Source organism: Apiospora aurea, assembly GCF_038362705.1.
Source record: "Apiospora aurea strain CBS 24483 chromosome Unknown utg000001l_segment0_segment0, whole genome shotgun sequence".
NCBI classification, from domain to species: Eukaryota; Fungi; Ascomycota; class Sordariomycetes; order Amphisphaeriales; family Apiosporaceae; genus Apiospora; species Apiospora aurea.
This window is the reverse complement of record NW_027117388.1, coordinates 6,424,321-6,449,321: the sequence shown is the minus strand read 5'-3', so window position 1 is coordinate 6,449,321 and position 25,001 is coordinate 6,424,321. Positions and strand designations below refer to the sequence as shown.

At 54.3% G+C, this 25,001-nt stretch overlaps 9 protein-coding genes across 9 annotated transcripts; 2 read left to right on the top strand and 7 right to left on the bottom strand.

The window, feature by feature from the left end:
- Positions 1 to 428: 428 nt before the first annotated feature.
- Positions 429 to 2,288, bottom strand: PG986_001968 (uncharacterized protein; the record flags this gene model as incomplete). The annotated part of the gene is made up of 5 exons (XM_066838190.1): positions 429 to 611; positions 678 to 1,116; positions 1,180 to 1,516; positions 1,655 to 1,907; positions 1,974 to 2,288. The coding sequence occupies 5 exons, from the start codon at positions 2,286 to 2,288 to the stop codon at positions 429 to 431; spliced, it is 1,527 nt and encodes a 508-aa protein (XP_066707083.1).
- A 504-nt stretch (positions 2,289 to 2,792) lies between these two features.
- On the bottom strand, positions 2,793 to 4,300 carry PG986_001967 (peptidase family M28; the record flags this gene model as incomplete). Its single annotated transcript, XM_066838189.1, has 5 exons — positions 2,793 to 2,867; positions 2,928 to 3,099; positions 3,162 to 3,309; positions 3,365 to 3,850; positions 3,910 to 4,300. The coding sequence occupies 5 exons, from the start codon at positions 4,298 to 4,300 to the stop codon at positions 2,793 to 2,795; spliced, it is 1,272 nt and encodes a 423-aa protein (XP_066707082.1).
- Positions 4,301 to 5,359: 1,059 nt separating this feature from the next.
- Positions 5,360 to 7,149, top strand: PG986_001966 (uncharacterized protein; the record flags this gene model as incomplete). Its single annotated transcript, XM_066838188.1, has 3 exons — positions 5,360 to 5,504; positions 5,606 to 5,879; positions 5,952 to 7,149. 3 exons carry the CDS (start codon positions 5,360 to 5,362, stop codon positions 7,147 to 7,149), a joined length of 1,617 nt encoding a protein of 538 aa, XP_066707081.1.
- A 258-nt stretch (positions 7,150 to 7,407) lies between these two features.
- On the bottom strand, positions 7,408 to 9,520 carry PG986_001965 (uncharacterized protein; the record flags this gene model as incomplete). Its single annotated transcript, XM_066838187.1, has 4 exons — positions 7,408 to 7,804; positions 7,913 to 8,544; positions 8,573 to 9,010; positions 9,137 to 9,520. The coding sequence occupies 4 exons, from the start codon at positions 9,518 to 9,520 to the stop codon at positions 7,408 to 7,410; spliced, it is 1,851 nt and encodes a 616-aa protein (XP_066707080.1).
- A 994-nt stretch (positions 9,521 to 10,514) lies between these two features.
- PG986_001964 (uncharacterized protein) lies at positions 10,515 to 11,570 on the bottom strand (the record flags this gene model as incomplete). Its single annotated transcript, XM_066838186.1, has 2 exons — positions 10,515 to 10,897; positions 11,048 to 11,570. 2 exons carry the CDS (start codon positions 11,568 to 11,570, stop codon positions 10,515 to 10,517), a joined length of 906 nt encoding a protein of 301 aa, XP_066707079.1.
- A 555-nt stretch (positions 11,571 to 12,125) lies between these two features.
- On the bottom strand, positions 12,126 to 15,567 carry PG986_001963 (uncharacterized protein; the record flags this gene model as incomplete). Its single annotated transcript, XM_066838185.1, has 5 exons — positions 12,126 to 14,401; positions 14,555 to 14,729; positions 14,805 to 15,393; positions 15,450 to 15,511; positions 15,565 to 15,567. The coding sequence occupies 5 exons, from the start codon at positions 15,565 to 15,567 to the stop codon at positions 12,126 to 12,128; spliced, it is 3,105 nt and encodes a 1,034-aa protein (XP_066707078.1).
- Positions 15,568 to 16,384: 817 nt separating this feature from the next.
- On the top strand, positions 16,385 to 18,066 carry PG986_001962 (uncharacterized protein; the record flags this gene model as incomplete). Its single annotated transcript, XM_066838184.1, has 7 exons — positions 16,385 to 16,645; positions 16,751 to 16,888; positions 16,976 to 16,996; positions 17,063 to 17,151; positions 17,257 to 17,460; positions 17,615 to 17,836; positions 17,931 to 18,066. The coding sequence occupies 7 exons, from the start codon at positions 16,385 to 16,387 to the stop codon at positions 18,064 to 18,066; spliced, it is 1,071 nt and encodes a 356-aa protein (XP_066707077.1).
- A 443-nt stretch (positions 18,067 to 18,509) lies between these two features.
- Positions 18,510 to 21,473, bottom strand: PG986_001961 (peptidase family M28; the record flags this gene model as incomplete). Its single annotated transcript, XM_066838183.1, has 3 exons — positions 18,510 to 18,747; positions 18,804 to 20,590; positions 20,634 to 21,473. 3 exons carry the CDS (start codon positions 21,471 to 21,473, stop codon positions 18,510 to 18,512), a joined length of 2,865 nt encoding a protein of 954 aa, XP_066707076.1.
- Positions 21,474 to 22,394: 921 nt separating this feature from the next.
- PG986_001960 (uncharacterized protein) lies at positions 22,395 to 24,677 on the bottom strand (the record flags this gene model as incomplete). Its single annotated transcript, XM_066838182.1, has 1 exon — positions 22,395 to 24,677. One exon carries the CDS (start codon positions 24,675 to 24,677, stop codon positions 22,395 to 22,397), a length of 2,283 nt encoding a protein of 760 aa, XP_066707075.1.
- Between the last annotated feature and the right edge of the window lie 324 nt (positions 24,678 to 25,001).

Below are 25,001 nucleotides of genomic sequence, written 5' to 3'. Positions count from 1 at the left end.
CCCCATTGGGACTGCACCTACGGCTCACCAGGCAATCACCTACCTAAGGTAGTAATAATTGAATAATCAGCCAGGCATCTAGATAAATTTGCATATGTAGTCGGATGCATCATGTAATAACCTCATGGGTTGAGCATAGCGATACATGGTGCCATAGCTCCAGTAACACTTTCCTGTCCTCCCCCATCAGTCATCTGGTGTAGCCGCTCAATACAAATGGCAGCAACGGGATAACTGGTTGGTGATAGAATACTTGGAATAATCGCACCAGGAATAGCTAGCTGCGGGTGACAGAAGCCAAGCTGAAGTGAATATGAGGGGGGCGAAGAAGAATGCCATATGGTCAAATTAAGTCAATATGGCACCGGACAGCAAACTAGCTTCTCGAAAACAGAATACAGCAACAAGAACCGAATATTCAATTGACGCTACCGCTTCTTGATGTAAACTGGCCACTCTCCCGGTACAGCAGCAACATAAGTCTTGTACGTCCACTCCTGTTCCGGATTGACGAGGGAGATATCGTAGCGGCGTACGATGGTCGGCAGGATCTTGGATAGCTCGATCCGTACCAGGTTCTGCCCCACGCAAGAATTGTAGCCCAAACCAAACTGCAAGTAACGCCGTCAATTGTCAGTCACGTAGGTACCTGAGGGCAAGGGCAATATTGAACTTACAGGAATGAAGTACTTGTCCAACGCCGCCGTCTTCTTGTCATCCCCAAGCCACCTCTCCGGCACGAACTCGTGCGCCTCCGGTTCCCACAGCTCCTCCGACAGCAGTATACTGGGCAGGTGTACCGACAGAACGGTGCCGGACTCGAAGGTTCGGTCGCCGATGGTGATGCCACCGCGGGGAGCCACGCGCTGCAGACCGATGGTGGACGGCGGGCAGACGCGCATGCATTCCTTGATGCACGCTTGCAGATATTGGAGTTTCTGGGTTATTGCAAAAGAAAAGACGGGATGGTCCTGAGACGGTTCTCCCATTTGTTGCTGCCGCTGCTCTGCTTCGGCTTCCTCAATCTCGTCCTGGAGCCTTCGCCAAGCGGTAGGGTGACGGATGGTATGGTAAATGAAGGACTGCAAAGCACATGTGACGGTATCCGCTCCGGCGCTGCTAGCATGATTAGCTTCCATGGCGTTGGTGGTGCCGTGTGAAGATGCTTCTTCTACCTACCTGACATTGGACGTAGCAGCCGCCTGCACGTCCTTGGCCGTCAACCTGTCCGGGTGTTTCTCGTGCGTCCTGAGCCAGTGAGCGACGTAGTCGAAGCGGGCGTCCGGGTTGTTCTTGCGCTGCTCCAGCGCCCTGATGCTGCGGTCCACAACGTAGTTGGACGGCATCACCAGCTGAAAGAATGAGGCGAAAAGGGGGTTCACGAGCAGCTTTTGCAGCCAGGGGAAATACGGCAGCACGGCCACGTAGGCGCCGAACTCGAGCCCCTGCCGGAGCGAGTCCTCGATGTCGTCGCCTTTCTCCAGGAAACCAAAGCTCTTGGAAAAGATAATTTCGCCTATATGCGTGTCCAGGTTTGGTCAGTTGGGGGCGATTTGCCAATCAGTGAGTCGGGGTCTAATGAACGAAGTGGAGACCGGCAAGAGTTAAGGGGCGGCGACCGGATTCGCTTCTTAGGGAGGGTTTGCTGGCTTACCCATAATATCGTAGGCAATAAATGTGAAGAACTTGGATAATGCCATCGGTTTCGAGGAGACTGCATGTTCATCTATCCACTTCAATAGCAACTCTACCTGCGCGTTTATGGCTTGCTCCGACTGCAGGAGGCTCGAGGTGGTGTAAGCGGACGCCAGCAGTCGAGACCTCTCGATCTTCTCTTTCGGGTCCACTGTAGCCATGGGGGTCTTGTACGTAGAGTCGGGAAAGGTCAAAGTCTCGTACCAGTAGCCCTACAAGTATAACCGGTATTAGAGGAGAGCGCGTCAATCAACGTATGGTCGGGGCCAGGAACTAACCTTGGGTAGCGCTTCGAGCAATAATTTACGCGGCCCATCGGGATGGGCGACGCTGACTTCATCAGGTGCGATGCGCACGAAATGGCCCAGTCGGCGATGGAGAGCAGTAATGTCTCTGGCGTGTGTCCCATTCTTGATGGTTCTTGCGTGCCAAAGGCGTGTGAAGGCAGCCAGGGACGGACCAGGCACATCTCGAAGAGCCCAGTAGCGACGACAAACTAGTACGACGAGGAGGGTTGGCACCACCAATGCAAGCATAGATCGGGCCTCGATAATCGCTGTAGGGCTGATAGCTTCGAAGCTTAAGGCCCACATCGTGAGGCGTCTTGCGTCCGGCATGCGTCTTTCTTTCGAACACTTGCCGGTTGAAACATTTCCTTCATAAGGGACCAAAACTACTGCATTTTAACCTACGCGCTCCCTCCTGCCCTTCTCGAGCAAAAGGCTCAAACAAATCTTGGTGCCACTTCCATTTGATTTTTGGACTAATAACGCGGCAAAACCCGCCACGATTGACGACGACTTTCCCATCCGAACCCTCCATTTTTATTTTGTGGTTTTCCCTTGGCTTTTTTCCCCAGGGGTCCAATGCAGCGAATCTGGAACAAGGCACAAACGCGAGATCCGGGTGGAGTTACCCACCGCTTCATGCCTGCTTTTCACGATGCCTAAATGATGCTGACTACGTTTTGGCGCTGCAAATTTTCCAAATGTGCACAATTGCGCTCAACTTACAAAGCCAAACTATACGTCATGCGTAACATGACGTGGTAAACCTGCATAGAACGGCTCGGACTGGCTTGGGATCGGAGCTGCCTCCTATCTCCAGATATTGTCCCAGCCTGCCTGCTCGATGGCAAAAGCAATAGCCAATTTACAAAATTCGGCCATGTGCTGAATATCGATGCGCGTTCTTAGCAATTGGACCGGCGTGGGGATAGTGTCTAAACTTACATCGAAGGAAAATTTGCCCGTCTCATCATCCACATACATGGTATCCTTCACGCTGTGTATGTACGGGTCGAAGTCACCCGGGAACTCTCCTCCGGCTGAGGGATCACCTTCGGTAGCAAAAGCCGATGGGTAGCCAAGCTTCGTGTAAGACAGGTAGTCGGAACCAGCTTTCCTGTACCGAAGTGTCAGACCACGTCGGGTATTAGGCTCTTGGCCAACGCGGGTAACACTTACGGATCAATCTCGGCAACGAGGGAAGGAAGTGAGGTGTACTCTTCACCCAGCTTCGCGATCCACTGCGTCAGCGGGTCATCTGCCTGGGTCTTGATGAGGACGATCGATTCAGTCGAATTCTTCGCCATGAACCCCAACGCGTCAAATTCTAGCATGGCTCCAATGCGTGCCCCCGACTCTTTTTTTGTAGCGTGCCACAGCACTGCTGCCCAGGTTGCCCCCTTCTTCGCCCGCATACCAGTGGAACTCCACAGGACCGTCCTTCGGGATGAACCCGTTCATCACGAGGACCCGGAAGGCCTCGAGAATGGTCACGGTACCCGAGCCATCGTCGTCGGCACCTGGCGCGGGGAGTAGAGGAAACAGGTAGTTGGCCGAGTCCTGGTGCGCACCTATGACTGTCAACGGCAGGCTCCAGTTTCGCACTTTGGGATCGAAGCGCGCAATGATCGAAGGCTGCGGGAACGAATGAGTGAAGTACTCCAGCGAAATATAGCAATTGGCAGGCGCCTCGGTGATGATCTGGGCTATTTGATCGTGAATCCACCGCGCGCTCTCCTCACCAGTCGCACCCCCAAACCAACGATTGTAGTATCCACTCAGGTGTTCTAGATCATCGTACATCCTCTGCTTTGAGATCTGGGGTACTAGTCGCTGGATTAGAGGCTGATTTGTGAGATTGGGAAGGTCTGTAGTTTTGTCTACGTTAACAGATGGGACGAGGCATTGCGAGGTCAAGGCTCCTTACGGGCTTTCCCGGCCTGCATATCAGCGTGCTGTGCGTAGAATTCGTGATGATCAGTAATATCCACGAACTTCTTGCGCTGTCTTCGTAAGCGCAGCTTGTCGCCTTCCGTCATCCACTGAGGTTTCTCCTCGCCTTGCACATGGAGAAGTCGCGGCGCTGCGAGATCCTTGGCTGCCCCAGGATGCAGAGCGATAAAAGCGTCAACCGGGTCTGCATGTTTGGAGAGGGCGGCAGCTATCGCATCATCAACGACGTGAGGTGATTGAGATCCTGCGGTCTTGTAGAATCCGCCAAGCACGACTTGACCGTCGCCAGAGGGTGTGGTGGCGACCAGCTGCGAGCTACCTACTAACAAGCAAAGTAGCGTCCAGGTTCCACCGGATCCAAACATCGTAAGCAAGTTTCGAGTGATTAGTTCTTTCCAGGTTGTTGAGATTGGCCTTTGCCTACGTGAAGCCAAGTCTTGGGAGCTCTCCAGGCTTAAATCCACTCGCAATTGCAACCTACCTACCCAAATGCAGGTAAGAGAAGAGTCCGCACAGGGAGTAAATAATACACCCTGAACCCCGGGGGAGATGGGGCGGGAGAGAACGTAAGCAGCATCATGAATGCCATCATCTCATCCTTGTCCGGAGCAACTATACGCCATCTGAAGTGCATTGCCGAATACACCATTAGCAATCAGTTCCTCCGAACTGTTGGGGCGAAGAGATAAGGCCAAGGGGGACAAATCCGATTGGTGCAAATAGAGATGAGTGTTACGTAGATTGCTTCGTGTGTTTGCGACCAACGTCTCCAAATAGCTTCGATTGCTGTCGTCTTCTTGCCGACGTAAGTCTCGTTCATTTCCGTCGTGGTCGTGACGCGGCTTCCATGGTATACCCAATATTGTTCGTGCATTGCGTCTTTGTACCGCGAGTGGTCGAACTCCGACCTACTGCTCCCTCCGAGTTTGGTATCCCGCGGGTTGCAGTAGAAGAAGGAATGCGCGCTAGCATGGAGGCTGACATTGCGGCAAGAGCTGTGAGACATCGGAGGAAAAGCTTAAGGCTAGGTAGGTAAGCGCACATGGTTCGCGACTGCCCAATGCGGCGATTAGTTCGACTTATACAATATTGCATGCAAACGGTCGTGAGAACGTTCGAGATTGACTCATTCCTCTGATAAATCGAAGAACCAGGTATTGCAATGTTATTCGACACCCATAAGCTTAACCCTTCTCGACTTTCCAGTTGATTGAATCATCCAGGCCGGTGTCGGCTCGGCTCGGCTAGGGCTCGACCGACTAGGCCGACTACCCCGAGGGCGCTGCACTGCAGTTAGCGCTTTCCGAATGGAAGTGATGACTTGCCATGATGCCTCCGCTATTTGATTGCCGTTGGCTGTCGCGTGCTCCTGTGATGTCTACTTGCATTGCATCTCCTCTCTTGTGAAATATTGACCAGCAAGCATGGAAGGTATCCTGCGACCCTTCCGCTGGTTCTACCACGAATTCGGAATCGTCTCGATCCAAGACAGTGGCCGCAATGCCTGGATTATCATCCTTGCACGAGCCTGCCGCATGTTTGCTCACGGTGCTATATCGCTCATACTGGGTACGTTTTGCACACTCCATTCCTGTTCTCTCGGGCCAGGGCAACAGCGAAAGGAACGCCCACCCGACCTTATGGTTTCGTAAACTGACAAAACCATATAGCCATTTACTTTGCGGCGCTAGACTTCACTGATCACCAGATCGGGCTGTTCATGACCCTGACACTGCTTGGCGATGTCTTCCTAGGCACCTTTATCACGCTGATTGCGGATCGCGTAGGGAGACGCAAGGTCTTACTGGGCGGTTCGTTTCTCATGGTATTCAGCGGCATCATATTCGCCACCTTTGAAAGCTTCTGGATTATGCTGTTCGCTGCCGTTGTTGGCGTCGTCAGCGTCACAGGTGGAGACTTTGGTCCCTTTCGAAGCATCGAGGAGTGAGTACCCCAGGGTTAATCCCCTTCGACCGCAGGAGGCCCCAGAATCCCGCAACTTACACGTCTCTCTAGATCCGTGCTGTCGCAGTTGACTACACCCTCTACGAGATCGGATGTTCTCAGTTGGTACGTTGCTACCTCAACACTCGGGTCATCGCTAGGAAGCGAAGCAGGCGGTCGCATAGTTCACATATTGCGAGAGCAAAGTGACTGGACACTGGTCAACGCATATCATGCTATTTTCTGGCTTTATGTTGGCATGGGCACTGTCAACGCTATTCTGGCTGCGCTTTTGACCAACGACTGCGAGTTGCGCAAGCCGGATGATTATACCCAAATCCCACAAGGCGAAACACAGGGAACCAACAGGGGTAATAGCGCGATATTGAGCCCCCTTGACTCCGCAACATCGTCGCCTCAAGTATCACAGAACTGGTTCGGCCGAAGCACAACTTGGCTGAGTGGCCGCCTATCTCAGATATCTGTCCCAACTCGCCGGGTCATGTACAAGCTGTGGATCCTACTCGCGCTGGACTCGATCGCAGATGGAATGGTGCCTTACTCTTGGACTACCTACTACATGGACGAAAACTTCCACCCACTAAAATCTACTCTAGGCGATGTTACTTCAGTCAGCTACTTCCTCGGCGCCATCTCTGCCATGTTTGCCGGCCCATTAGCACGACGAATTGGCCTGGTGAACACGATGGTATTCACTCACGTTCCGTCGTCTGCTGCCGTATTGCTATTTCCCCTGCCGCACGTTTTCTGGATGGCCGTGGCTTTGCTACTTGTGCGAAGCGCCCTGAACCCTCTCGACCAGGCCCCGCGCACCGCTCTTATCGCTGCCGTCGTTCGACTCGAGGAGCGTACTGCCGTCATGGGAATTACCAGCCTGGTTCGGACGTGTGCGGCCATGATTGGACCTACATTGACTGGACTGCTGGCGGCTAATAAGCAGTTCTGGGTGGCCTTTGTCGTTGCCGGTATTGCGCGACTGTCGTACGATTTCGGTCTTTATGCAATGTTCATCAGCATCAAACTCCATCAGCATGAATCTGAACCCGGAAGTACCTTGGACGGGCAGATAGATGAAGAGCAGCACCTCGAGCTCGAAAGAGTATCCATCTCTAGCTCCGAAAACGAAGGCTTGGAGATCAGGACGGAGAGAAAGAAGGAAGGTGGCGCGAGTCTTTTACTCCAGTTGCCCGTCCAGAACGAAAGGGTGAGGAGCAGAAGCCCACACAGGTCGTCCGTATTGGACAGCTAAGCTCAACAGAACCGCATGGATGGAGTGCCTGGATAAAAAGTAGACGAAGTAACGACAGAAATATTGATTATAGACTAACTGGGTATCGACTATTCCTTCTCAACACGAGCACACAAGATCTTGCAACCAAGTCAGGGAATATGATCCCAGATGATACCTTGCACTCCGCGATTATTTTCAGATCGTCTCTAGACCTCAACGCAATGCCGACATGATTTTGAGATTGATGCCTTGACAACCTACACGCGACGAGAAGTCTCAGGAGCTCTTGTCATACATATTCTCCATCTGCGTAGCCTCGCCCTTATCGCTAAGATCCCGGCTCTTCTCCTGTACCGGCGGCGCAACAGTCTGGTCCATCTGATAAAGGGGTGGCATTGGCTCCACGTCCTGGAACAGGACGAACTTCCGGAAGTACCACGGCAGCTTCTTCAGGTAGTAGGCCGCATGGTCGCGGTTCCTGACCTCGAACACCCTGTCGAGCTCCTCGAGCGTGAGGTTCTTGGTTTCCGGCAGGAAGAAGTAGCAGAACACCCAACCGATCAGGTTCCACGTCCCGTAGTAACAGAACGCGCCCGTGTCCCCGAAGGCGTCGACCAGGGGAAGCCAGCTGAAGCTGATGATGAAGTTGAAACCCCAGGTCACCGCGGTAGCACTGTTGATCATAAGGCGTTAGCAAGATCTTCGAGGTGGATTACATAGGCGTGGAAAGGGGGCGGGTGGGACAAGAACAGCGACAAGCAAAGCGCAGTGAAAAACCTACCTGCACATTCCGATATCTCGGATATGGAGTGGGAAAGCCTCGGCGGAGTAGGTGAAAGGCACTGGACCGGAACCAGGAGAATAGCAAGCCATGAACACGAACAGGCCCGTCGCGACCATGGCGAGCTTGAACTGCGAGGGGCTCTCAGGGTCGTTATCCGGGATGAGGAAGCTGAAGCCAGTCCAGTACATGAAGATGGCCATGAGCGGGTAGGTGACGAGCAGCAGGTTGCGGCGCCCGAAGGTGTCGATGGTGTAGATGGCGGGGATGGCGAAGATCCAGTTGACGAGCCCGGTGCCCATGGTGAAGAGCAGGGCCTCGTCGCGCGTGTACTTGGCGCGCTGGAACATGTCCATGCTGTAGTAGACGATGACGTTGACGCCGCAGAACTGCTGCATGAACATGACGAACCACGACGACTGCGCCGCGCGCCGGTTGCGCCGCACCGTGAAGAAGTCCTTCCAGCTGCGGCCGGCCCGCTGCGACTCCTCGATCTGCAGCAGCTTGTGCGCGTAGTACATGTCGCGCGCGGCCTGGACGCGGCTGAAGCGGAGACGCGAGATGGCGTCGAAGGCCTTGGTGTACTGGCCCTTCTCCATGTACCAGCGCGGGCTCTCGGGGCAGAAGTAGACCTGCAGCATCACGACGAGGGGGCGGGACCGACGTCGAGGCCATGATCCAGCGCCACTGCGTCTCCTCGCCGAAGATGGTCACCTTGCTGAAGGCGACGCCCATGATGGTGCCCAGCGCGATGCCGAAGGCCGTCCACATCTGCCACATCATGGTCAGCGCGCCGCGGATCGTCTTGGGCGTCGACTCGGCCGAGTAGACGGGCGTCGTGCTCGACTTGGCGCCGACGGCGAAGCCCAGGAAGAAGCGCGCCACCAGTAGGTTGTACCACGAGTCGGCCGCCGCCATCCAGAAGCCCGTGATGACGGACATGGCGCAGCTCACGAAGATGGTGCCGCGACGGCCCAGGTACTTGTTCAGGACCGGGTTGCTCCAGCAGCCGATCAGCGCGGAGCAGAGGTAGGGGGCGCCGTTGACGAGACCTTGGATCTCGGACCTCGTGATGTTGAGTTCCTTGAAATAAAAGTCCTAAGTGGCGACGACAAGAAAGGGGTCAGCGAGACTATTTCATTGTATTATCTGGTCAAAGTGCTGTGAGTGAAAAGAGAAGGCGTGGAAGATGGTACAATGAGTCTACAAGCATGGTTGACTTACCTGGGCGGCGTTCACGGCGGACTGGTCCATGCCCTGGACGATAGCCGAACCGGCACATAGAGTGCAGAGGAAGTAGAGCATGAATGGCTGGCTCCAACGATGGGTGATTTCCCTGCGGAGCAGATCCTTTTCGTCGTCGCACAGCTCCTTGATCTGCTCGAAAGCGTAGTCTTGGTTGGTCACCTGTGCCACCAAGGCGCCCTTGATGAAGTCCTCGCGATGCTCGGTCAAGCCTCTTTCTTGGATGAACCCTTCGACGTCGGCAACGACCTCTTCTCGGCTCATACCAGTAAGGGGATTATTGAGGAGGGTGCCAAGGGATGCCTCATTCCGGTGGCTGACCTGTGGCTCAGGGGCCTCGAGGTCTGTCCGCTTCTCTGCCATGTCAGCGCTTCTGCTATGTAACTTTCGACAATGTCCTATATGTATTGTGTGGCGTCACCCTCGATACGAGTGAGTGGGAAGGAGGTGAGAGACATTGGCACGTTCCCACCGAAGGGGGCCAGGTGAGCGCGCGTGTTTAAATAGCCACAGCACAGAGTACGGTCTTGACCAACATGCTGGGCCTAGCAAATGCCCGATCTCGTTATGAGTAGGTGATCGGCTATGTTTCTTCCCCATCCTCCTTGTGACAGTATCTGTCCACCGCATTGGTAACTCCCAAGAAGCTGGGGAATGTGGACCGCCATCCTTCGTTCATGGATGCGCCATGGTTACGCCGTGAATGCGCCGAGGATTTCCTGATCTTACACTCCTTTCTTGGGCACCATGGTACGATGTGACGACTATGGCGGTCTCGTCGAGTGAAAGTCGGCATTGCGGCAAGGTGCAAGACGGTCGAAAAAGGCCGCAAATGGCTGGGCGTAAGCACGTTTCCGGGCGAGACCCAAGTGTCGCAGTGACTCGGCTGACGAAACAATGGCATCTCGGCGGTCTTGGTCGCGCCGCCGATGACGCACGCCGGGAAATGTGCCAAGCTATAGTTGGTGGGCGCCGAGAATAAGGGCAACCCATCCGGCGGCACGATCTGCGCGCCGTGAATTCCTAAAAAGGAGGATGAAGAAAAAGGGGGGTAAAGGATATCTACACATGATGCATTCAAGTAGCGATTGAGTTTTCGATAAAACATTCAGAATATGCAACCTAACATGGTCCGAGGAGATCCACGGAGAGCGTCTGCTATGGTGTTGGTGGCGTCTGGCAATCCTTGAATGAAAGAAAAACACGATGGAACCCAAGCCTGGGATTCAGACTTGGCCGCATTCCCCAAGAACCACCGTTCCCACATGGGGCCACTTATCATTTTGCTGGGGTCTGGAGAAACTCTGGAGAAGCGTGAGAAGTGCAGGAACGCCCCCCCTTCGCCCCCCCTTTTTTTTCAATCCACATCGACGTTGTTACAAATGTCGCCAAACGTCTCGAGCATATGATCCAGCCCATCCCGGACCTCGACGGCGCGCACGGCGCAGTCCTTGCCCAGCACCATCTGGACCTCCGTCCCCAGACCCGCGCCGGCCCCCTCGCCCACGACGACGTCGTAGACGGCCCGGGCGGCCTTTTTGTGGTCGCCCTGGGGCCGGAACTGGCCGCTCTGGAAGACGTCGATGGTCTTGCCCACCATGCTGCTCTGGTAGTCCGGGTCGAGCGGCTGCGCCACCAGTCGCACCGAGCGCCCCATGGGCGTGTTGAAGGCGCCCAGGTACACCTGCAGCACGCGGACCCCGAATTCGGCCACTTCCTTGGCCAGCGTCTTGCTGATACCTGAGGAGATAAGGCGGACAGTTAGTCATCCGATGATGCCAAAGAATTATTAAATATTTATAGCCCCTTTTTGGGTAGAAAGACGGTGGCAAAGAGTGCGTCTCCCCTCCACATTCTTTTGGCTTGCTATAGTTAACGTCAGTAACTTACCATCGAGAGCAGCCTTGCTCGCGCCATAGACCCCCAGCGCATGCCGCGCCTCGAGCCCGGACCCGGAGCTCAGGTTGACGATCACGCCGCCGCGGCGGCGGCGCATGTGCGGGAGCGCGGCGCGCATGAGGCGGTAGGGGCCGAAGAAGTTGGTCTCCATGATGTCGCGGACCTCCTGGTCGGCGAAGCCGTCGACGGGCCCCGTGATGGCGAAGCCGGCCGAGTTGACGAGAACGTCGACGGGCGTCGCCTCGCGGGTCTCGAGCCGGTCGATGACGGCGCCGCAGTCGGCGTCGTTGGCGTCGAGCTGGAGCCACCGGCCTCTGCCTGGTGGAGAGGCGGACTCGATCTCGGATACCAGCTCAGGCGTCTTGTTCGGGTCCCGCGACGTTGCGATGACGCGGTGGCCGGATGCTAGGGCGTGGCGCGCGAACTGCAGACCGAAGCCTGAGGAGCAGCCGGTGATGAGCCAGGTCAGTGGCCCGGTATTTGAGGCGGTATCATTGGTGGTGGAGGAATCCATACTGATATGCGCGTTGCCTGTCTATAAGGGCCAACCGTGCCGTATTTGGTTCAGGATCGGATGCGATGAAAACCATTACCTGGGGGGTTGCGAGGCGAGTGCCTTGAAGACGCAGGTCTACTCCTTTTTCTTTTGAGGATTGGGATCTTACGTCAAGCCATTTGTTTGTCTCATACCGGAGGTGGAGATAAGCCCTTTTTATTTCCTCCAACTCCGTTGACCCCCCGAAGCCACCCGACTTGCTCTACATTGAAAATACCGGCGCTTTGAACTGGTCGCTTACTTCAGAAAGATCGTCATTTAGACAACCTCGGCCGGTAAGATGAACAGGGTTACAGAGTCGCAACGTTCGAATGGCACTGTCATGTCATGTCCTTGACGGTGCGAGGTAGGTAGAATGTCCATGTCTCGAAGAACATCTATCAGTACTACCTGGTGAGAATGCCATTTTATTCCGAACAAATGGACTCGACTTGGCGTCTTATAAATAAATATCCTGAAAACTCGAACGGATCTAGTTTCTGCTTCGCAAAGGACGAAACCGGGGCTTCTCGGTTACTTTGCTCTCCCGTAACCTAGGTATGCCTCTTCAGACCTTGTCTGCACCGGATGTTGCTTGGCTAGCCCGTAACTAACACTCGAAACATGCTCTAGTAACTGCTCGCCCTCATATTTCAAATCCTCCCTCTGAACGTATAGATCGCCCAGCAATTTCTCGGGCATCAGCCGATAGGGATCTTCCGGGTCATGGATCTCTTCGTGTTTGCTCACAGCATGCTCGAGAACTTCGACCGCGGCGTCGGAGTCCCCGTTCGCGATATATGCGGCTCCCAGCCAGTGCTGGGCCATCAGGTGGCTCGTCTCATACTCATCGAAGTCGTCATTTCCTTCGTAGTCAATCGTGTCGTACAACCGCACCGCGGACCGGAGAAAGTTGAGCCCTGCTACGTGTCGCCTGTCCGCGAGATACGCCCTTCCGAGCAGAAACTTGCCTTCCAGCACCTGATGATCGATTGAACTAAGACGATTAGTACCTATAAGAATATCATGCACCCGCACAACATGCTCGAGTATGCGGATTGCCTTCGCGATCCGTCCATCGTCGAGATATGCGCTCGCGAGAACCCTCTCGCACCTTAGACGCTCCGGGTCGTCCTCGTCTCGTTTAAGCACATGTGTGTCCCGCACAGGCTCTAACAGCATAACCGCCTTGTAGGGCATGCCAATAGCCAGGTATGCGCTTCCGAGACCAAAATGCAACGAGTTGTCGGGATTGTAATTGCCGTATCTCTTGAAGACGTCGGTCCGGTCAAAGACCTTCTCGAAGTAGTCTATAGCTTTGTGGAATTGGTGGCGCACGGATAGGCATTTGCCTAGTCGGAAGCACAAGTCATACTTCTCGTTAATTTTGTACGGCTCGCTTTGCGAGAGTAGATGGCGTGTGTGTGGTAGGTAGCGTGGCCACAAGTCACCTCCCCTCGCCTCCCAAGCGGCCTCGACTTGCTGAAGCGTCTCGGTCATGGCGTCGCCTGTTCTTCCTTGGCTTTTCACCCATTGCTTCGTTGCGGCGTGTACAAGACTGTGCATGTCGTACATCCAGTCATCGTCGCTCGCCGTGCCGTCGTCATCAGACATATCTTCGTCTTGCATCTCTACATCCTGCACTTCTTCTTCATTCAGGGACTCGCCAGTTTGCATCTCATCAACTTGCATCTCGTCGCCTTGTGTCGGATCATCTCTCGTCTCGTTCTCTTCTCGACTAGTCAGGAAAGCGTATGCATCAAGGGTGCCGATGGCGTTTTCTGTGCTTTCCTCGGAGTCGAGTAGCGTGGGCAAGAGCGTGCGAGGGATTGCCTTGGGCTCAATACAGGAGATGAACTCCAGCAGCTTGGCTGCAGGCGGATCTATGTCGCAAATCTGATTGAAAGAAACAGCCCAAGTCAAAGTCAGGGCATTGGGGGTTTGCGGATACCGCGTGTGGTCGGGGAGGTTCCGTTGCATCAGAGCGGCCTGCTGCCTCTGGAGCAGTCTTAAGTACCTCTGGATCGTCTTCCGGGTCTTGTTGAGGTATGCCGCGGCCTGGGAAATGGCCAAAGGTAGATACTCGAGTTTCTGCAGAAGCTCCATCGTGGATCGTGTGTCGTCAAGTAGCTCTTGATTCAATAGTGACGTACGTAAGAAGTTCCCAGCATCGTTCCGACTCATGTGCGGCAACGTGATGAGATTTGTCCCGGCCAGCGCGGTGCCAGCGGACCTGTTGTGAGTTGTACAGACCGTCAGTCCCAAGTCACTGTGCGGCAAATAGTCACGAATACCGCCCACAGTATTCTCGTCGTCTGCATTGTCGAGGACCAATAACCAGTTCCCTGCTTCTGCCGAGTTTAGAAAGTCTCGAACAGGTGCTCTTGGGTCTTCCTTGTCAGGACCCTTTTTGAGGATCCCGAGCTTCTTTCCAATTTCGGAGTACGCCTGTTGGAAGCTCTCGGAACTCATAACAGGCACCCAGAAAATGGAGTATCCTGAGTGATTGTCCTTGACCCAGTAGGTAAATTGCAATGCCAACTGGGTTTTGCCAACGCCACCCAGTCCGTCGATAGCAATCTTTGCGCACTCTGGCGTGCCATATATTTCCTCCCCGTCGTCCTCTTCATACCCAAACAGCTTTTTCTTCATACAGACCAAGTATTGATCTCGGCCGATGAAGTTTCTGTTTCTGGGAAACGGGATGTGATATTGCGGCATACGGATGGTTTCGTTACGACGTTGTTTGTTTCCTTCAAGACAGCCAGGAATTAGCAAGTTCCTCATGACACGAGCAATCAAAATGTGTACTGTAATGATCTGTATGAATAGCCCAAACTATAGCACGGTCGTTTACAATGCGGAAAATCGCTGCTCCAGTGCGTTATATGCCTCCTTACTCTCTCCTTGGGCCCTTTCCACACTCCCTGCTTGACCTATCATCGACAAAGTAAGTAACTCACGTTTCTTGAGCGCCTTCTCGTAAACCTGATGGATGTTGTGCTGGACGATCTCTAGGTTATCTCGGCTTTCCTGGTCCAATCCAAACTTGCACACCTTACTGTGATCCGCATTGAGCTTGACGATGTTCTCATTGTCGCCGGATAAGAATAGCCGGGAGCTGTCTTGCAGCACGACCTTTTTTTTTTTTTTTTTTTTCTACAGGTCAGTACCCCGGGCGGCGATCTCAAAACCGGGAAAGAGTCAACTTACGTCGTCAAAGGCGCCCCAGAAGGAGACAATGTCGTAGTGGGGAAACTGGTGGCGTCGATGTTCCTCCAAGACCTCGGAAAAAAGACTGCCCTTCTTCAAAACCTCCATGACGCTTGAGCCTTTCTGCCAGTCCAATGTCGTGGCAATGTTCGATGCTATCGTGCCTAGCGCCACCTTCCTCCTTTCGCCTCCTCGCTGCGGCGTCGCGAAGAAGACGAGCCCCGACGTCGCGTCCTTGATGGACGTGTAGTGCGGGTTATTATGGGCATTGATCAGCGCCTGCTCTACCAGCAGGCCTCCCATGCTGTGACAGAGGAATATGATAGGCCGTGTTTCGCTCGCGTTTCTTCGCTTCACCACGATGGCCTCGAGCAGCTCGCTTGCCTTCTCTACGAAGTTGCCCCGGTCTTGTCCGTACACCACCGTTGCGTTGTACTTGTACAGGAAGATTCTGGCGCCAGGGACTTCCGCTGGAAGGTCCTCCCGGAGCCAGAGGTGGCCGGCGGGCCCCTCGGGTGTACGCCATGTATCCCAGGCGTGGTCGGCATCGCCTTTGGACTGTGGGTTCAGGCCATGCACAGCAATGATGCTAGCGAGTGTGTCAGTTCAACAGCACCAATTGGGTTGGATGATGGTCCTGCCTACTCGGCTTTGGGAGCTTCGGTGGGCGACTCATCGCTTGGATCTGGAACCAGCTGGCGTAGTGGCTAGGATATTGTCAACTCGGAGTTCTCTAATAACTCTGCGCCTTAAGACTGACCATATCGATCACTCAATATTCGCAACAACCTAGGAGCATGTATTGAATGTGTGGTGATCGTCGGATACTCGACAGCCAACCTGCTCAGTACAGAGTGGATGAAGCCGGAGGTAGACCGACAGCGCACCCTCTCGGGCCATATATGTCAGCCTGTTCTGGGTGGCAGTACTGCCACACTGGCAACCCTGCACGACTGCCCAATCGGCATGGCGACGTGATCAATACGAGACACGCTCTGTAGCCGCCGGCCAGGCAGAGAGGCAGCCATGCTTTGGGGTCGGATGAGTGGTCAGTTTCGTCTTTGGAAAGTGATAAAGTACGACGAGGTAGCATTCGCAAAGATGGGCATTGCCGAGTTCATGCAGGCGCAGGGAATGGCAGCGGGAGGCGAGCCATGGCGCCGTGAAGGTCTGTGACATCCCTTTCCATCGCAGTGTCAAGATAGAGGAGCTGAACATGAGTGATGTTGAATGAAGTCAAAAGAAAACAACACGCATGAGAAGCCGATGATATCTTATATCAAGGCTTCTGAAGATGGGGGTGGACGCAATTTTGTTTGCTAGCGATGTGAGCAAACATTTCTAGCTTACCCCTCGGCCCCAAAGCGTTGGAGCTGCCGAGGTCCACGTACATCCCAGAACCAACCGGTTTCTCCAAGTCATCCTTACTGACCCCTTGCATCAACACACCGCACGACAAGGCATAGATAGATAACAACATTCGCGGCATGCGACCCTCATAAAACCAGCAACTAGGTCTACCTTGAGCCATTCTATCATCACCGTCACTCGTCGTTAGCAACGTCATGTCTCCAACAGCCATGCTCGCCACGCCCCTGACGACCCTGCTTGGCATCGAGCACCCCATCATGCTCGCGGGCATGGACATGGTCGCCGGACCAGAGCTCGCGGCGGCCGTGACCAATGCCGGCGGCTTCGGCACGCTGGGCGGGGCGCGCTACACGCCCGCCATGCTGCGCGAGATGATCGCCGACATGAAGGCCCGGCTGGTGGGCCGGGACGCGCCGTTCGGGGTGGACTTGTTAGTGCCACAGGTGGGCGGGAGCGCGCGCAAAACGAATGTAAGCAAGTGTGCGGCGAAAGGGGGAAACCTGTTTATTTTTCTAGTACCGCGGAGCAAACATGTAGCTAACCGAAGGCCGGATGACGCATTGGGTGCGATATAGTATGACTACACCAAGGGCCACCTAAACGAACTCCTTGATATCATCATCGAGAGCAAGGCCAAACTCTTCGTCTCAGCTGTTGGTGTGCCGCCTGCGTGGGCCATCGAGAAACTTCACAAGGCCGACATCCTCTACATGGTAAGTCCAACACGCTCGCCCACGAGTGAGCTACAATCCGTTCTCAAAACAAGCACACTTGAAACTGACCACACGGATCCACGCTAGAACATGGTCGGACATCCCAAGGTACGAAGTTTCGACATATGCAGTGCCGAACTCGTCAAAACTAACCACGAGGCCATCGCCCAATAGCACGTCCAGAAAGCATGCCAGGCCGGCGCCGATATCATTTGTGCCCAGGGCGGCGAAGCAGGTGGCCATACTGGCGACATTCCAACGAGGTAATCAGACAGCTTCCCATCAAGAAAACCAATTAAAGCGGTGCTTTAATCCTCAAGCCAGAAACTTGTTTTTTTCGGTATAGCTACTGCTAACCTGTAGTACAGCATCCTGACCCCCGCGTGCGCGGACATCGTACAACAGTACAAGTCGCCACTAACAGGAAACCCCGTCCTCCTCGTGACGGGCGGTGGCGTAAACGACGGCCGCAGCCTCGCGTCCGCGCTGATGCTCGGAGCGAGCGGCGTCTGGGTTGGGACGCGGTTCACGGCCTCGGTGGAGTCCAAGTATCCCGAGTCAGCCAAGAAAGAGTAAGTAGATGGCGCCGGCACGAGCTAACTAACTACAAACCATCCCGCCAATTAAGATGCCAAAGGAGGCAGAATATCGCATCCTTTCGATGGAAATATCAGGAGATACGCTCTTCAATGCGAAGATCCGCTGACTGTATACGTGCACGTACAGGGTCATCAACGCCACCTACGACTCATGGGCCCGCAGCCTAATCTGGAGCGGCCGCCCCCTGCGCGCCCTCCGGACGCCCTACATCGACGACTGGGAGACGAACCGGCAGAGCGAGATCCAGGACCTGACGTCGCGGGGGCTCGTGCCCCTGGAGTACGAGCTGGACAAGCTTCACGGCGAAGGCAAGCTGACGAAGGAGATTGAGGAACAAGCCGCGCTACGGTGAGTCTGCAGTATCCCCGAGAAGTTAACCTATTGTGGCATACCAAATATTTGCCCGGTCCCTAACTGCTCTGGTTTAAAACCATATATCTAGACCCATCGGAATTGTGGCAGGCTCTGTCAACAAGCCTGGACAGACGGCCGCGGAGATCGTAAAGGGGATGGTGGAAGAAGCAGCTGAGCTATTGGGCACAGCTCCCACTTACTTGGCACCTACCTCGAAGCTTTGAAGGGATATAAACTCGCATCTCATCTAATCAATTTGCGAAAGGCTTGTTGACTATGTATGTGGAAGGGGTACGCGTTTTGGGCAAGAAACCGGCAAGGTCAGCGATAACGTGGAACTACTTGTGATACGAGCCATGCCGGGATCTTAACAGTCTCGCAATCAAGAGGAACCGATACACTACTCATTTTGAGAGGGACCAACCCATTGATGCCATTGAAAAACTATATGCAAACAATACATGGATGGGAACGGAGGAGTCGTTGGAGCTCACCACGCCCAAGCTGCCAGAACCAGAGAAAAGAAAAAGGACAAAGGAACACCGTACACGTATTTCCATAGGAACCAATCTGACGGCAAACCAATCAACAAACCTAAACGCCAGTGATGATTACCACACCCCTGGAACAAACTCAAGCCGCCTCCTACTGTTACCAATGTTCTCTCTTAGACCATGAAAGACTTGTAACCTTCGACCAACCCATCTCCCATCTTCGTGACGGTCGACCAATCCGGCGCGAACCTCCGGATCTCCTTAAGCGCCGGGATCGCCGTGCGCTCGTCCTGGTCGTTCCACAAGCAGACAACCCGGCCGACCATGCCCTCCTCGCCGACGTTCTTCCCCTTGCTGGACTTCCAGGAGAACGTCACGTCCCAGGGGCGCGTCCACTCGCGGCTCCACAGCCTGAGCTCCTTTGAACCCGCTTCTCCGATCCGGGGAAGCGGGGATCCTGGTCGGACCCCTTCACGACAATGTCGTCGACGGGCCGGTCGAAGAATATCCGGCAAGAGCGCGTGTTTCGTCCGCTAACCCGAATGGAGGCGCTGTTTTGGCCCTTTGCGCGTGTCACGTTGAGGCTGAGCCATTGCGAGTACGTCTTCTCCGGCGGCAAGGTCCCGTTCGTGGGCACAACCTGAGGAGCAATGCCGTTCCACGAATACTCCGTCAGGTCAGAGCGGGCTGAGCTGGCCTGTTTGACGATTTCCTTTCCAGCGGTACTGGGAAGGCTGCCAACAATATCGTCCATGAAAGACGACTCCACTCCGGCAAGACACACTTGATTGATGCCGGTGTCCAGATTGAGGCGCTGCACGAAGAAAAACTTCATGCGGCTTGTTGGGGAGAAGGGGAAGGCGTTTAGGTTGTAGATGAGCGTTCCAATGAAGACAAAGAGTAGCACCGTAGGCATATGGTAAGTATGGCGGTGTACAAACGGGGACAAGGGGGTGAAGACAAGTACGCTCATCAAGCCTACCAAAATGTATACGAGGAGAGCAGAGCTGCCGTCCACAAGGGTTTGGTTCGTAGCAGTCATCAACAGAAGCCCGATTTGGCCAAGGATGATGGTCGTGATCGGAGCCAGGATCAGGAACTGGAATACCCACACCCAATCTGAAAGGTACTGGCTCCAAATCTGCTCGTCTCCGAAAACCGACTGGGAACCAATGGATTGTTCCTGCAGACCTACGTTGCTGCCCGTGCTGAGATGATCGGAGCGGGTGTATCTAGCAAAGGTTGTCTTCGATCCTCGGAGAAGCGAAGTAGACTCGGTCGCCTCTTCAGTGTCGTCCTGGTTCTCGCCATTGGTGACCGCATTGGGCTGCGTGCCGGAGGATTGTGGTCTATCTTGCGGGTCGCTCTCAGCCGTTCGCGGTCGCTGAGCGTCTGCCTCGAAGCTCTGGTCCTCCGCATACTGGAATTTTGTCGGCAGACTGAAAAGTTCCAGGAAACCGAGGAGCGTCGCCGCGGAAACAGCAAGGAAATACCATACGACAGGGTAGCCCAATGCCAACTGGTATCTCTCCTCATACACCGTCTCAACCACAAGAAGAACCCACCCAACGACAAACAGCCACAACAAAGCGTAGTGGCGATTGAGTGCAGTTGGCCGAATAAAGTTGGTGGCCCGCGCCAGGAACCACATGCAGTAGATCCATGCTGATGCCATCATGGCCCACACAGCGTAGGGACTACTGTACACAATGAATGGATTCAGCTTGTTCAGCATGAACGCTAAGCCCACGAGGATAGCAGTGGAGGCGATGAAAATAGTAGGAAATCGCAGAATGCCGCGCAGTGAGTGCAGAGAAATACTCTGGTCGTGGTCGGATTCAGGGTGCGGCGGCAAGCAGTGGCTAAAGAGGTAAAATTTGTCGAAGTGGCTCAGAATAGCGCCTATAAGGAGAAGAGCAAGGGGGGCGACAACCAGGAGTGACACCGAGACGGCAAAGAGGGAATGAAGCTCAAAAGTGAGGAAGGCCTTTCCGAAGACATCGAACCATACTGCAGAGCTACCTTGCCCACTGGGGACCTTGTGCTTCCCGGCAGCATCGCCTTCAAAAGTTTTGCCAGTATCGGAAGTTAAGGCTTGCATCGTGGTGACGGCGGCTGAAAGCATGTGCCAGATGGAGTTTGGGCTAGTGTGCCGCGCATCGTCGTCCTCGGTATGATACCGGGCCCGGGGTTCCATGAAAGCAACGTCCAGTCCACGCATTCCCATATTCCCATTGAACACCACATAGTCCGTCTGGCTGCGGATGAAACCAGACTTAAAGGCATCCCCCACTTACAATGGTGCCAAAGGGATGCGGTGCCTTCTTGTAAGCTGCGGCCGCCTGAAGATCCGTAGCACGGAAGAGAGTAGCTCTGCCTCCCGCACCCGCCCCTTCGAGGTTGAGGAAGACGCGCGGGAACGCCGAGACGGGGTGTCGCCCAAAGACTCGGGCTCCATTCAAGTAATCTTCTTCACCATTGTTGAAAAGTGCGACGAAGCCTTTCGTGGGTTGATTGCCCTCCGTGGTAAAATGCTTGAGAAGTTGGAGCAGGGTAATAACACCCACTCCGTCGTCTGTGGCTCCATGGCCGGTCGAGACGCTGTCGTAGTGGGCATTCACCATGGACCCGCCGGATGAAGGCTGGCCGCGGCGTCGCCACCAGTCGCCCTCGTCGTCCTGGGAACCCCTCACATATACTATGATGTTGGTTCCCTCAAAGTAGGTACTGACGCTGGGAGCTGTTGAGGCGACACCGCTAGCAGCAGAGAAGGTGAGGTTGGATGTCATGTCATTGAAGACAACAACTGGGGCGTTGTTGTCGGCTGTGGAGACGCGCATGGCGGCGGACTCGACCCCGTAAGGGACGCCATTGGCCTTGAGGAGCTCATGGATGCGGGTCAGTAGCCAATCACGAACTTTGTCATTCTTGCGACTATTGTAGGGGTGGTAGCCATTGCTGAGCTCTTTGAGATCCAGCCATGCTTCGGTGATGTTGACGCCGGCATAGGGCGTTTCCGACGGAGGCGCCGGGACGGTATGCTGTACAAACAGTAGCGCGACAATGACTGCGATGTAGACGGCCGTGGTGATGACAGTCACCTGCGACGGGCGGAAGGCGAGCGGATTGGCTACCATGGCTACCGATTTCCCAGGGAGACAAGAGAATGCCGAATTTGCACAAGGGAATCTAATCCACCCAGAGACCGAGGATGATGGCCTACTGACGATATGACATGGTTTGAAGGAGAGCAGGGAGGATTCGAGCTAAATGGGGATCAAAAGGCCAGAGTATTGGGGGAAAAAGAAGGATCGCGCGTAGCCGTATGTTGGTAGATGCTGTCTCGCCTGTCCTAGGTGAAGTTGGAGATTGATATGATGCAATCCAACCTGAGTGGTGCGAGAGGTGTGGTGCTCAGATCTCAGATGCAGTACGTAGTGCAGTGCGCGTTGTGGACGTCTGCAGGTTTTAGCTGCAGACTGGATGAGGCAGTTCCCCGCCTTCTGGTGGGGGCACTTGGGAACTCAGCCACCATTCACTTGAGCACTTTACTCTCTGCGCATGTACGTGGTGGTACTACGTACTCGCGATTTGGACCGCGGGCCGCGTGCAGTGTATCGCCATCATGACCATTTGATGAACCGAACCAAACCAGACCAGCACTGTCACACATCCTGGATCGACTTGGTATCGCGTTGGTTCTGTTTTCTTGTTCCCTTCTCGATGTGTACCAGTAATGGGAACCTACCTTATCTTCTAAATTATATGCTCGCTCTACTGATTCGGAGTACCGCACATCAATGCAGAACGGTGTTGACAAGGCTAGGCAGTGCCTAAAGTATCCATAAAACTACTCTGTAAAAACACTCAATTGATATATTAATAGAATACGGTACGTGCGCATCGAATGAATGTCTATTAAATTACTATCTGAAATCGTTCATGTATTATAGAACTTCGTACTCCTCATCAACCATTGATTTCTTCGACGTTCCAAGTTGGCTGGACGTCCTGAGCATAAGCTCCATCATTCCCCTGCATTCCCTCGGAGCGCCATCTTACTGGCCCCAGACACCAGCATCATTGCCTTCCGGGTAGAAAAACGCCACAACCGCGATAATGATATACACGGCGCAAAGAAGCGCTCCCTCCAAGTAGTTGCTCCTACCGTCGAGGACCAAGAAGTTGACAATAAAGGCAGACACAAACAGACACACCGTCTCGAAGAGAGTAAAGTAGAGTGTCATCTCGCGGTTCATGATCCAGCCCAGGATAACAACCAAAGGCGTGATGAAGATGGCAATTTGAATAGAACTGCCGACAGCGACGCCGATAGCCAGATCCATCTTGTTCTTCATGGCCACAGTCAAGGCAGTCACGTGTTCCGCAGCGTTACCAACAATAGGGAGGATGATCAGACCGATGAAGGTCTCGCCAAGAGTGCTGGTTTCAACAACGGCATTGATAGAATCAACCATGAACTCGGCGCATACCGCCACAAGCGCGGTAGAAATCAGGAGCAGCACAATGGCCGAGATCCTAGAGAGATCGTCATCGTGCTCTCCCGTCTCGGCGCCAGTTCCCTCCGTAAGGGCCGCATTAGGTATTTGCGCAGGCATGATGGTACCAGGAGCCCGGTACTGCATTTCATTGAGTCGGTCAGGTAGCGAGTTTGTTCGGCGAATGCCGTATCGTACCCGCGGTACGCGTCCGTTGGCAGCATTGGGCCCCTGAGCGGGCGCCTGCGTGAATACAGGTGGTGCTAGACTCTTGACTGGTTTGAAGGATATAGCCCGTAGGTTGGTGAAAGGGCGTCTGGCAGGGGCGCCGGGTGCATTAGGATCAGCAAGCCCGTCCATGTTGGAAACGGTATCGGCAAAGTCAACACGGCGAGGTTCGGAGTCGGAAACCCCAGTACCATCAATCTGCACGGCGACAAGATCGCCAGCACTCGACGCTGACGTAGCAGGTATGTTGCCCTCTTCATTGACAGGAGACGCGTTCTTTCGGTGCTTACGATGCTTGTGCTTTCTGTGGCGATGCTTCCTATGGCGCTTTGGCGGTTCCTCCTCAATAGCCTCTTCGCTACCTTCCGTGTTCATGCGAGGAAACACGGGTTTAGTTGGTCCGTTGGAAGAATCGCCAGACTTTGATGCAGTGTCCGGTAAGGGGCTTGCGGGATTGGTGCCGAACGAGGATGAGCGGGTCTGTTCATCAACCGTGTCAATAGACGCCACGCTCGACTTTCTGCGACGTCTGGATCGGATGGCCCTCTTCACACGCTTTGACATAGTGTTGCCTGAGTGGCTTGAGCTGACCGAGTCGGTGTCGGACGAGTCGCTCGATTCCGAGCTGGAGGTATCAAGCCAAGCAGCAGCGGGTCCAGGGGTAGACTCCTCATCAATGATGTGCTGCGGCGTCGATTCATACATGTATGCATGAGACTTCAGCTGGAAAAGAAGATAGATGACATAGACCAAAAGGAGAATGACACTGGTTCCTCGGCTAATCTTCAGGGATTCCGCGTCTGCCCTGTCGTTGTTGGCGAACGAGGCATGGAAGGCAGTTGGCAGAACAAGACTACAGACGCTCAAACTGAGCAGACATGCGCTCATTTGCGTAACGGTGCTGTTGTATATCTGTTCCCGGAAGCGTAGTCCTCCGAAGAAGAAAGCCATACCGAGAATCAGTAGAAGATTGGCCAGGATCGAACCAAGAAGGGAGGCTTGAACGATACGAATCTCGTCCTTTGCCAGAGCAATGATAAAGATAATCAGCTCAACAGCATTACCAAAAGTAACGTTGAGAAGGGCGCCGACCGCATCACCAAGCTTTCGAGCAACCGATTCCGTGGCATGACTCAAGAGGCCAGCCAGGGGGATGATAGCAACAGCGTTGACGGCGAAAACGGCACCTGCAGGCATGCCAGGCACATTGGCCACTGCAATTCCCACGGGAACAGCAAGCAGCAAGAGGTTGAACCAGCTATGGCAGAGGATTTTCGTAGCGGTCTGCCAAAATCGTATGAAGATATTGGGTCGGGGTTCGGTCTCTACGACAGTCCCCGTCCCCTCAGCTTCAGATGCCTGACCAGCTGCGGCATTGCCAGGCTGTGTATGGTCGGCGACGTGTGCTTGGTTGCCATTGTTGCTGGGACTGTGGACAGCTGGGCTGCCATCGGTATTGTTGCGGCTACCATCTTTCTCATTTGTTTTTTGGGCCTGTCGTTTCTGGCTTATAGGAAGCGTCGGGGATGATGTGGGGTCTCCATGCGCGTGTGCTCTAGCCCATGAGCGTATGCGATCTGTATACGCAGGTGAGTTAGAGGAGGTTTTCTTCATCGATAGTGGATGGACGGCAGATGCGACGTTTAGGTCGAACAGTTGTTGAAAGCAACAAGAGAGAGAGTGGGAGGAGATGAAGTAGGTGTGTGAAAGAAGAAGTGAGGCGAGAGGCAGCCGCGCATCTGATCAATACTAATAGATCAATGGTAATGTGGATTTGGGGGTGCCGGGGCTTATCTGACGGGGATGGGCACTGGATGGGGGCTCCCTGTGAACGAGTAACGGCATGGGCAGTGCCGTTGTCGCAGTGCGTAGGTACATACTGAGATAAGTGCCCACCGGCGGCCATCCGAGCCAGTCACGTCTCGACATGACATCTGG